The sequence below is a fragment of the Diplotaxodon limnothrissa genome, linkage group LG7 (genome assembly GCF_057381915.1).
Source record: "Diplotaxodon limnothrissa isolate DT_005_m linkage group LG7, D_limnothrissa_male_GT1.1, whole genome shotgun sequence".
Classification (NCBI taxonomy): Eukaryota; Metazoa; Chordata; class Actinopteri; order Cichliformes; family Cichlidae; genus Diplotaxodon; species Diplotaxodon limnothrissa.
The window spans coordinates 32,592,083-32,605,078 of record NC_140602.1 but is presented as its reverse complement, the minus strand read 5'-3'; the positions used below and the strand labels follow the sequence as shown (position 1 = coordinate 32,605,078).

The window sequence follows — 12,996 nt, the reverse complement described above, 5'->3', positions numbered from 1 at the left end:
GAAGAACACGTTTTCATTATTGCAACATTTCTAGTGCTCATGAATAATGTTGAACAAAATGTTTCTGGGAGAAGATTATGCACACTTCTTGAGGGAATTTATCAATCACTGATGGAGATGTCAACTGAGCTAACACTTCGAGCAGAAGCTGAAGCACATGTTATGGGCTCATTATATCATTCTACATCTCAAAGAGGAAGGCCAAGGTAAGTGATAAAAATGGAAACAAATTCATTCATAATGTGTATTGCACTTGAAAGAGTCAAGAGATGGCAAACAAGATAATGAATGCAAGAAATAGGAAAGAAGTTAACATATTAAGTTAACATACAACATACCAGCTACTCAGCTGACTGACATGCGAGACTTGGGTTTTAGTTGGATGGCCATATCTCAAATGTTGTCAGTAAATGTTCGAACACTGTACAACCACAGGATACAACTGGTTTAGTGGACTATGGAAATTTTAATAATATTTCAAATGTGGATCTTGATCATCTCATTACTGAGATTCTTACACATACCCCTGGCTCAGGAGAATCCTACATTAGTGGTAGTTTGAGAGGAAGAGGAATCAGAGTTCAGCGGTGGCGAGTGCGAGAACGTTTAAGAATAGTTGATCCAGTGGGAAGAGCTTTGAGAGGACGGAGAGCAATTCAGCGGAGGGTCTACAATGTCACTGTCCCAAATCAAGTGTGGTATGCCTTTTTTCACGTCTTAAATTTGATTAATGTTAATTATTACTTCCTGCATTGTAGTAATATAATATTTTGTTTGTGTTTTAATAAACAATGTTGTATAATGTCTGGGTTTAAAATATTGTTTATCTCCAGAAATAGGTTACATGACAGAAGTACAATGTCAAAGTCATAACCTTTATTTTAATGTACATCTAGTGTCATAATAATAATATATTTCTTCTTATTCCAGGCATATTGACACAAACCATAAGTTAAATCCTTGGGGGTTTGTGTTTCATGGAGGAGTTGACGGCTACAGTCGCTGCATTACCTACATGAGATGCTGCACAGATAACAGAGCATCAACTGCTATGCAACTTTTCCAAAGTGCCGTTGATCTCTTTGGCCTCCCACAACGTGTCAGGGGTGATGCTGGAAGTGAGAATATTGATATTGCACGGTTTATGATTGAACATCGAGGGCCAAACAGAGGAAGCTTTATGGTTGGACGAAGTGTGCATAATCAAATAATTGAAAGATTGTGGGGTGAACTAAACAGAGTTGTGTCAGCATACTTTAAAGACCTTTTCCTCTTTATGGAAAATGTTGGGATTTTAGATAGCACTGATCCATTTCATATTAGGGCTCTTCACCATGTATATCTTCCAAGAATTAACAGATCTGTGGATGAATTTGTAAATCAGTGGAACCATCACAGCTTAAGGACAATGGAAAATCACTCCCCGCTGCAGCTGTGGACTGTTGGAATGTTGCAACTTCCTCAGCATCACAGACCGCTCAGTCCAGTGCACTTCAGACATCGTTCTTACCATCACCAGCAGTTGACAGCTGACTTGAGGCAGATCGACCCCTTGAGTGACGATGGAAATCATGGGATAGAAGTTTTTTTGACAGCATGCCGCATGCTTCAGTTAAGTTATTAGTAAATTTGTTTGTGTTAATTAAAAAATGTATTTGAGTGCCAGACACTAAAAATTGTGAAATATCATGATACTGAAAAGGGTCCAAGACTATTATTTAGGTAAAATTAAGGTAAGATAAAAAGACTGGTTTTATCTTCATATTCACTTGTGAAATTTAAATCATAAAAGTAGACAAATAAAGTGTTTAGACTACACTTTTCTTTCATGACAAACCTTGTCACAGTACAAAATGTTACAGTATATGTTACATATGATTGTATGATGTACTAATGTATCTGTTAATAAACAGGAATTATGATTCATTCATTAAATAAAATATGTTATACATTTTAAACTCTTTAAACTTTTTTTTTAAAGACACAAATTACATAAAAAGTAGGAACACAGAACACTTTATTTGTGTATTTCCAGTACCCATAGGAAGGAAATAATATTCTGCAGTAATAGGGCTGGTCTTAAAAAAAGAAAATGAAAGAGGAAAAAAAAACCCAAACAATCTACAATGGGCCTGTGTTATCAAGTAGTATAGTAAAATATGCAAACAAAATCCTTAAAACACTCCCTGCAAACCAGGTAATGTTTATTGTCATTATTATTATTGTTTATAATACTTTGATAACATATAATAATTTGATGAGATTGTAACGTCATATAGTGTGATATAATGTTCATATTTCAACCTGTAACATAACCAGGTTTGACCAAACCAATGTCTGTCACATTTATAGACAACTTTGCTGCCAGTGTTGGAGATACTGTCTTCCTACCTTTTAGTATGTAGGGTTACTGTAATACTTTTCAAAACTTTACCAAAACCTAACAAAAACATTTTTTTAAACCTGTGAGTTAAGCTAAAAGTTAAATGATATTAATACAAAGTTCTGTGTAAAGCATAAATGTTCAAATGGGACACTGAAATAAAGCTTAACTCATCTCATTTGAAAATTCACATTATGTGGAATAGTTGAACACAGGAAGCATTTGAGAAAACTTTATTCTATATAACAATGAGATTGTGGCATATTATTTTGCTCACTGCAGGGGTGCTAAATAATGTAATGTTACTATGGGTCATACCAGAGACAAAACATGCCATATAAGCTGGAAAACAAATTAACTACAATCAAAAACAAAAAAATGCACATGTATAAACTGAAACAAAATTATTCCATCCATTCTCTTCGGCTTATCAAATCCATCCTGATTTGAAAGTAGTGTGCACTGCATGAACTGGTATTTAAGCTGTAATTTGAAAGACACACATGAAGCTTATTTAGGCTATACAGTCCTACTGCTGTCCAGGATGTACACTGATGTGGGGTTAACAACATTAACAAAAAACAAGAAAATAAAATATGCATATGCAAAATAGAAAAAAACCCAAATCCACATCATGTCACCAATCCTTAAGGAAACACATCATGCTCTTCCAAATCCTGGTGAATTCCGTATTGCAAAATCCATGTCTGATTTAAAAGTAGTGTACACTGCATGAACTGGTATACGAAGGATATTTTCACAAGTATTGGCCACTGGGAATCTGCAGTTAGTGAGGAACTCAAGGCTTGGCTTTGGAGAAAAACCCAGGGCTGGTATGCTGTCACATCCAGTGCAGAAAACAAGAATATCTTCCAAAGAGACATCATTTTCACCTATAAGATAAAAAAATAAAAAAATGGTAATGAGATTCTGACTAAGACTACTGATGTACAGATACATTAAATTACCAAAAGATTAAATCAAAAGTGAAACATGTATATTTTTTTAAAAGTAAGCTGTAATTTGAAAGACACACATGAAGCTTATTTAGGCTATACCGTGAAACCACAATGTCAAAAAAAGAAGTTAGTGGAGACCACAACATATTAAATGTACGTGGATGCAGCAATAGCCTATTATTTGTACTCAGTATACAGAATTGGTAATAACTTATTTATTTAGTTATCCTCCTATTTATCCTGTTATTTATTTATCCTGTTAATACACTGAAGTCAAACTGAAATCACATTTGGATACAATTTTCTTTGTAAACCCAGCACTTGCATCAGTACTATCTATCTACCTTTTTTGTTATGGCATCTATGTCTCTAATTTCATGATGCTGCTGCACAAAAGTGAGAATTTTGATTTATAGTCAAACAATGTGCCAAGTAGTAAACTCACATTCTGCCTCCTGAAGATAGTCTTGCCAGAAAGCCAGGGTCCGGCACTCATCTTGAAATGCATTACTCCCTCGTTCGGAGTGAATGATCTGGAATAGATTCTCCATATCAGTTGCTCTGAGAGCCATTCCAGCTTTCACGAAAAGGGACTTCATCTGAAGAGGGTATGTCTGTAGAGCATCTAGGACACCTAGAGACCTCAAGCCATCTCTGAACCTAGCCAAAATAAAACAAAATCAAATTGTATTTTATATTACTATTATTATATTTGTATTTGATGGGATTTGGAACCTGTATCATAACAAGAGGTTTTGAGGTTTTATCAAGAGACATTTCTGAACTAATTACATTTTACTTTCCTGTGGACTGCTGTATCAGAGGTGAAGAATATTTTTCCCTTTACAGGGCCAGACTGTCTTAGATACAGATAAAGAATGCCTATACATGGAACAACTGAGCTGAAATATGATACACAGGGACCTGTCATGAATTGGAGTAAAAGTGACAAATTGCTTTCAAATACATCTGGTCTCTTGTTCCATTGGCATACCTTTTCTGTCAGTCTACAGTCAACCCAAATGCTACTCAATTTGAATCTATTTTTGTTTACATATTTAAACACATGCCTACATCGGCACAGATTCAACGTTTTATGTGAATTTTAATTTCATGAATGAAAGATATCTGTTTTGTTATGAACTGTACTAGAATGGAGCGCTACAGACCTGTACCACCCAAATAGGGTAATACCATTGTTTCACAACACAGTGACTTTAGTTTGACAGGCTTAATTTTTTACCATTACAGTATGTGTTTAGACATACCTTTCAAAAGGTGCACGGGTCCGTTGAAGGACATACCAGTGAGCCAGAGCCAAAGCAGTTTCTTGTTTGTTTTGAAGTGTTATGCAAACATTGTGACCAGCAAGACTGATCAAGCTGGCTGCCTGTGCAACTGCATCTTGCAGCTGTAGATCATTCTCGGCCTGTATGATCTAAAAACAATATGAGGAAATTATAAAATGAATTATTTGACTCTACTATTTAGTAGAACATACAAAACTAATAGCTTCAGTGTTTAATTAGTACATTAACCCTATGAAACCCCATAACCGATCAGGAGGCTGAGGTACAAGTTATTAAGCTGGAAAACAAGTCCAATCATTAAATTCTGAAAACTGAAACTTGGAGTTTCTTGAGCAGTAACCAACAGAACCATAACCTGCCACACACATTTTTAGTTGTTCCTTCTTGTAGCCATTAAAATGTTTGATCTTTTACTAGAAAGGTGCAGGACTCGGGCAAGAAAAATTAGGAAAGTGTTAGTAAAAATGTTGGACAAGCAAAAAAAGACCTACAATGAAATTGAAAGAACCAAAGGAAAATATGCTCACCGACTGCACTTGTGACCTTGTTTCCTCATCAGTAATATGATCAGTGCTGACTTTTACATTGTCTGGACCCTTTTGAAGACACTCATACAAGAGTTCAGACAAGAAACATGGACTCTGTCCCCCGTGGGCAATTGACATTGCCATGATCTGGCCAGCATAGTAGTATCCATTATCTTTCATTGCTGTTAACAAATAAAATAAAACATCATCTCAAAAGCTTGCATCATTATTTTTGTTACTGTGGCATTTTTAATATTACAAGTTACAAAATGTTATTTCTGAAAAAAATATTGCCCATACAGTTGCACCCATAATAGTTTGGATAATGACAAAATCATCTTAATTTTGCTGTGCACCACCACCTTGGATTTTAATACCAAACAATCAAGATGATACTAAAGTGCAATTCCTTCGAGGTATTTTATTAAAAAATGGCACCAGCTGATTAGTAATTACAGTCAATTTTATACATTATCCACCATCTTTAAAGATGGTTGCTTTAGACAAGTGATTGAAAGCTAACACCATTTTATGTATTATTTTTAATACAAGGATTAAAATTCTTTACAATTCTTTACAGCCTTACAGTCAGATCAGGTAACTGAGCTGGCTTGTTATGCTTTGGGTTATTATCAATTTACACTGTCCAATCAATTTAGCATTTGCATTTGGCTGAATCTGAACAGATTGCCCTTTACACTTCACAAATCACCAGTGATATCATTGACAACAGTAGTGGCTTGGTTCTATGGCAGCTACTCTTGCCCGTGTCATAACACTGCTTCCACTATGTGTGACTTAAGCTATTCTTTTCTTTACTATGCTTTTCTCCTTCCATCATTTTGGTTAATCTTGGTGTCATCTGTCCATATCTTCATAGTAGTATAGCATAGTTCTTTTAGATGTTTTCTGGCAAAGTCCTTCCAGTTATTTACTATTGCACCTTGTTGTAAAACATCTGTGTTTCCATTCATAAGTGCATCTCTTGATTGTTGAATTACACCATATCAGTCATTTGAGTAATTACTTTTGAGAAATGAGAGAGCATGTATAAAAATGGCCAGAATTTCTAAATATGTAGTACTGTTTCAAACCTTTCAACTAAAGCAGACAATCTTCCCTTCAGTCAATCTAGGTTTAATTTTTTAAAATCCTCTGTGGTGGTACAAAAATTCTGTCATTGCCAAAAAAATGTGTTTAGTTAACTGTATGAGATACTAAACTCGTACATGTAATCACAAACCAATTGATGTATAATGTATTGATGTAAAATAAATCAAATGGCAACAATTAATTAAATCATAAGTACCTTTAGAATTGCACGTAAGAACTTTAGCATTGGGTGGACCTTCAAAGATGCCAAGTTTGTCCTTGACTTCACAGAGGCAAAGTCGGAAGAACTCCCGAGTAGGTCCTCCATTGTCAACAGCACCCTCAGATATTCCATAGTCATCAGTAAACTTCACATCTATTTTTTTCTCCGGTGAAAAATTGGATCTGCCCATGGCTCTGGATGCTCCATCCCACACATTTCGCCTTATGATGTTGAAGCGTACAGTGCTGTCATTATTTACTCTAGTAACAATCTGCTCCAAGATTCTCTCTAAGCTCTGGACGTCACTGAAACATACACACACACAAAAAAAAAACAGTAAAGAAATATACTAGTCTCAATGGCAATAACCCACCAACAGAATAATGATGTACCATCCTTAAGACTGTAATTGATATTTAACAAAAAAGAGATACAAATCAAGAATGTTTGTGATAATGGAAAAAAGATTAAGTTAAAGTTAAATTAAGTTTACATTTTTATCTTGTCATAAATACACTAGTATTTATAAATAGTATAAATACACTATATAAATACAAGCAGAACAAGAAAAACAACAAGATCCAACACTGACAACCAATCTCCATTCAAAAAAGTAAAAATAAACCAAAACATATATCAAGTAAAATACAAGTAATCTGATAGCCTTGGTAATCTTCTAATGACAACAGAAATCGCAGGTTGCAGTTTGTAGTTTGCTTATTCAAACTGATCCAAAACTAGACAGTAGGTTACTCCTTTTCCGCAACAAACATAAAATAATGGTTAATATGTTGACGTTTCAACATGACATGTAAAAGTTTGTGTTGTACTGACCTTTCACTTGCACTTGAGTCTAAAGACCTTGAAATGGCTTCTTGGAGGTCGGGGTCATCTGACAGGTATTCTTCCTCAAACAGGCCAAGATATGTACTGCAAAGCCAGAATGTTTTGTAAATTATTTAGTTAAATTACATATAAATGATGTTGACATAATTACATTATCACAATACATAGATTGGCCTCAGCATTATTAAAGTTGTGTGGGATCATCTTGACAGAGAACAGAACAAAAAGCCTGGAAAACTATTCTTGAACCATGCTTAAAGAAATTCAATTAAAAGAAGACATCACAATCAAGAAAGCTTGGTTAAGAGAGTTCAAGCTATGTTGAAGACTAAAGTAGCTCATATCACATTTTGAATTTTAAGCTCATTAAAATTCTACAAGTTTTGTTCTACTCTAATATACTGCGCTTCCATGTCTGTTTGTAGACAGAATTTTGTAGACTTCAGTAAATCACTAAGCTTCTTTCCTATTTTTCCAGCAAAATACAAAGAAAGCAGGGGTGGCTCATGACTTTTGCACAATATAGCTCAAAAGATTAAAAGATACAAACATGTACAAAACACATACCTGTAGGATGTGCTGGATAAACTTGGCTGGGTAGGTCCATTGGACACACTGGAGGTGTTACTAGAGAAAACACGTGTGTCACCAGTAACACTGGCAGAAGAACCCACTGATAAGCCAGGTGTGTTGTAACTGACAAAGACAGATGTTCCACTGGAGCAAGGCTCATCCTCATCAGTAGCAACGACAGCAGGATTGGTGGACATTGTGAGGGTGTCAGCAGAGATGGAAGATTCAACAGTACAAACATCTTGGGTAGCAACGCACCAGATGACCTCATCATCAACAGACATGGACTGTGCGTTAACAATGGGAATGGCTGAGGGAACTTCTTTAGAAATTTCAACTGTGAGAACACAAAGAACAGGAGTTTAACTTTTGAGTAACATCTAATCACATATATAGCTTTTACTTTTCATGTATTTAGGGGTACATTTCTTCCTGCTCAAAATATCAAACTAAATTTAAATATGATTTTAACATAGACTTGACACTTAACTAAAGACACAATGCCTAAGATGACTAAGTAACAGACACTGAACCAACTTAATTTACAGTTTATTTGGAGCGACTTTTAGATAGGAATATTTACCACATTTGTCAGAATTCAACGTTTCTGTGAAATCCTGCCTGCTTGTATGGCTACTCTCTCCATCAGAATATGTCTGTAAATTAAAACAGATAATACATTTCATTTTACTGACAACAAAATGTCATAATAAATATTAGTAATATGTTTATGTATTATGTATTAAAACATAATACAAGTGACAATGTTTAAGTGAGTTTGAAATCCATCTTTGCCTTTTTCACTCTCATTTTATGAACATACATACATTTGCTGAAATGATCAGGATTACTTACTGATTCATTGTCCTCACATAAGATGACCTTGTCAGGTCTGACATAAATTGACTTCTGATGAAACAGTTTTTTCACAAGGTCTCCATTCAAAGTCTGTTTGGAAGTGAGTGATGGCTCAACTAGTTTGGTGTGGCATGCCAGCAAAATCTGTAGCCTAGGGGAGGAAGAAAACATAGTGTATATGAAATTTTTGTTAAGGCTAACAGACTACAATACAATACAATACATTAAAAGGCTTAATTTTTGTTAACTCTAAAAGATATCAATCCAGTCATCTGATCGGTGCTCCCAGATCCTTTTTGGAAATACCCAAAGTTGACCTTTAATAGTATAATAATCTAAGTAACAAAAAATATATTTATTTTTTTTATAAAAAAGGATCTAATGCTTACCTGCATCCTTCAACAACTGGCTGGAAGGCAGTCCTTATTGCCTGCATTACTTTGTCTGAGTCCCAGTCACAGCTAAACTCCAGTGCAGATTTTATATGTCCATTTTCAAAAAGCCAAGCTTTTTTGTTACGCCTTGGCACATGTGTAGTTAGATGGTCTGGCAAGAGAATCACTTCTTTGGTGAAAGACTGAGCCACAGAATGTGACCTGCTTAGCTGTGCTGGAAACCTACTGGAGGATAAAGGCAAATTAAACATTTCTGCATGTAATATACTCAAACTTCTCTGATCAATGAAGTACATTTAATTAAAAAAAAAAATACACCATGCCGTACACATGTCTAATCTGCATTAATAAACACCCTCTAGCCCCATGGTAGCTAGGATAGGCTCTTGGAATCCTGAATTGGATAAGTGGAAGAGAATGGATGGATGAATGGATGGATAGATGATGGAAGATAGTGGGATGGGTGGGTGGAGAAACTTAACAATCACATAAACAAATGTCTTCAATTCACGGAGTACTTTTTGTTGCTTTAAAAAAGTTTCATTAAATTATACTGCCAACAACTATGTATTGTAACAACTGATGTGCTTTGCTTTTACACAATGTTTGCAGATTAAGCTTACGGGACGTGAAATATTATAGAAATCGCATTTTTCCACAATTAAACAAATTAACTGTTGTGCACAGTTTAGTCTCCACGTCCACACGCTGTCAGTCTATCACACAGTTTTTTTGTTTTGTTTTTTTGTGATATTTTTGTTTACTTAGCTTCGTCGAGCAATTGAAACCTACGGGCTATTACTAACCTTCCACTAGTAATTTCAGTGCATTTAGTTCTGTTCTTACCTCTTCTGCCTTGGGCCCTTTCGAGTAAAAGGTCTAAGATTGTAGATGGGACCTGTTGTGGGGGACTCCTGTGATGTGGAAGGCACGTTCTCCATAACGTTAGACTGCGGTCAAGTGAGCCCTCACTTACGAAGTCGCAGTCAAGCTAACCGCCCCGCCAGCCGCACCGAAAATGTGGTTGCACTACTCTTACGTATATTACGGTATGGGTGAAGACCGGCTTAGAAACGCAGTGTTTTGTGTCCTGACACTATTTTACTTCACAATCCACTCCCATTTTTAGTGTATCTCCACTTTCCCCCCTGTGATCCACAGCCCAAATTACTGTATGATTCAGAGAAAATTAACAATAAAATTTACCCAATTTACTCAACTATACTTTTAATGTCCTCATCTTTGACCTCAGATTACAGGAAAACTGTAAGAGGTGACGCAGATATTTCACTGGATTCTGACTCTAGGCTGTCGCCACTCTTCACCCTGTGATCCACAGCCAAAATTACTGTATGGATTTTGAGAAAATTCATAGCAAAATCTTCCCATTATGCTTTACTGTACTCCACATATTGACATCTTTGAGCTCTGATTACAGGAAAACTGTAAGAGGTGACACAGATATTTCACTGGATTCTGACTCTGGGGGACCCCCACTCTGGACCCTGTGATCCACAGCCAAAATTACTGTACGGATTTTTAGAAAATTGATAGTAAACTTTGCACAATTTACTCTACTGTACTCTATATATTCTCATCTTTGAGCTTAGATTAAAGGAAAACTGTAAGAGGTGACGCAGATATTTCACTGGATTATGACTCTGGGTGACCCCCACTCTGCACCCTGTGATCCACAGCAAAAATTACTGTATGGATTTTGAGAAAATTCATAGCAAAATCTTCCCATTTTGCTTTACTGTACTTTATACATTGACATCTTTGAGCTCCGATTACAGGAAAACTGTAAGAGGTGACGCAGATATTTCACTGGATTATGAATCTAGGCTGTCGCCACTCTGCACCCTGTCATCCACAGCCAAAATTACTGTACGGTTTTTGAGAAAATTGATAGTAAACTTTGCACAATTTACTGTACTATACTCTATATATTCTCATCTTTAAGATCAGATTACAGAAAAACTGTAAGAGGTGATGCAGATATTTCACTGGATTATGAATCTAGGCCATCTCCACTCTGCACCCTGTGATCCACAGCCAAAATTACTGTACGGATTTTGAGAAAATTGAATCCTATTCCATTACCAAACAAAATGAGTTCATTGAAGTATTTGCTTAACTACAAGAAATGTCTTTCCACACACAATTTAAATTTTTCAAAATGTCATTCACACACCACCTCAAGTATCAACTTCAGTTTTAGACATTATTTATTCAGTGCTTAATCACAACAATAGTCAACTTAAGGCACTTACATAATAAGTTAAACCTTACAATAATACATACAGAGAAAAACCCAACAATCATATGACCCCCTATGAGCAACAGTGGGAAGGAAAAACTCCCTTTTAACAGGAAGAAACCTCCGGCAGAACCAGGCTCAGGGAGGGGCGGCCATCTGCCTCAACCGGTCAGGGTGAGAAATTACATTTCTCAGATTACTGATTTCTCATATTACTACTACACAGTTTAGATACACTCAACAAAAATATAAACGCAACACCTTTGTTACTGCTCCCATTCCCCATGGGATGGACGTAGAGACCGAAAATTCATTCCAGATACACAATATAACCATCCCTCCCAAACAGTGGTCACAAATCAGTCCAAATGTGTGGTAGTGGGCACATCTGCTATATTGAGATAATCCATCCCACCTCACAGGTGTGCCACATCAGGATGCTGATCTGACATCATGAGTAGTGCACAGGTGTACCTCAGACTGCCCACAACAAAAGGCCACCCTGCATTTGGTCTTCCACGATGAAAAAGTGAATAAATTTCTTCATCAGTAGTACGATGCGGTACACTAGTACAAATATTAGGTTGCCCAGAACATGCATTTGCCAGGGTGTTAATTAGCTCCTCATTACTTAGAATTTGAGCCACAAAATTCCATGCGGACTGGCTCATAGTGCCATTCCTCGCAGGTACAAACAAGGAAAACACTAGATGGCGCAAGCGCCTCCGTGACGTCAAGTTTCATTCTATATATTCAGAAGATAATTTTATATATTCAAGCTTCATTCTATATATTCAAAAGATCATTCTATATATATTCAAGTTTCATCCTATATATTCAAGTTTCATTCTATATATTCAAGTTTCATCCTATATATTCAAGTTTCATTCTATATATTCAAGCTTCATTCTATATATTCAAAAGATCATTCTATATATTCAAGCTTCATTCTATATATTCAAAAGATCATTCTATATATTCAAGTTTCATCCTATATATTCAAGTTTCATCCTATATATTCAAGTTTCATTCTATATATTCAAAAGATCATTCTATATATTCAAGTTTCATTCTATATATTCAAAAGATCATTCTATATATTCAAGTTTCATTCTATATATTCAAGCTTCATTCTATATATTCAAAAGATCATTTTATATATTCAAGCTTCATTCTATATATTCAAAAGATCATTCTATATATTCAAGTTTCATCCTATATATTCAAGTTTCATCCTATATATTCAAGTTTCATTCTATATATTCAAAAGATCATTCTATATATTCAAGTTTCATTCTATATATTCAAGTTTCATCCTATATATTCAAGTTTCATTCTATATATTCAAAAGATCATTCTATATATTCAAGCTTCATTCTATATATTCAAAAGATCATTCTATATATTCAAGTTTCATCCTATATATTCAAGTTTCATCCTATATATTCAAGTTTCATTCTATATATTCAAAAGATCATTCTATATATTCAAGTTTCATTCTATATATTCAAAAGATCATTCTATATATTCAAGTTTCATTCTATATATTCAAGCTTCATTCTATATATTC

At 35.2% G+C, this 12,996-nt stretch overlaps 1 protein-coding gene across 1 annotated transcript; it reads right to left on the bottom strand.

The window, feature by feature from the left end:
* Window positions 1–3,043: 3,043 nt before the first annotated feature.
* On the bottom strand, window positions 3,044–12,097 carry LOC146628593 (uncharacterized). Its single transcript, XM_085357934.1, has 12 exons — window positions 11,918–12,097; window positions 10,013–10,116; window positions 9,161–9,388; window positions 8,769–8,922; window positions 8,497–8,569; window positions 7,908–8,250; window positions 7,329–7,424; window positions 6,489–6,799; window positions 5,180–5,361; window positions 4,611–4,780; window positions 3,788–4,002; window positions 3,044–3,276 (listed from the first exon to the last, which is right to left on the bottom strand). The coding sequence occupies exons 1-12, from the start codon at window positions 12,095–12,097 to the stop codon at window positions 3,044–3,046; spliced, it is 2,289 nt and encodes a 762-aa protein (XP_085214060.1).
* Between the last annotated feature and the right edge of the window lie 899 nt (window positions 12,098–12,996).

Bases quoted from the DNA above. Each gene is read 5' to 3' on its own strand.
- LOC146628593 (XM_085357934.1), bottom strand. From the start codon at position 12,097: ATGAGCCAGTCCGCATGGAATTTTGTGGCTCAAATTCTAAGTAATGAG. The intron at 8,251-8,496 runs GTAAATATTCCT...GTGTTCTCACAG, and splicing joins GTTGAATTCTGACAAATGTG to TTGAAATTTCTAAAGAAGTT. The intron at 5,362-6,488 runs GTACTTATGATT...ATTTGTTAACAG, and splicing joins TCTTACGTGCAATTCTAAAG to CAATGAAAGATAATGGATAC.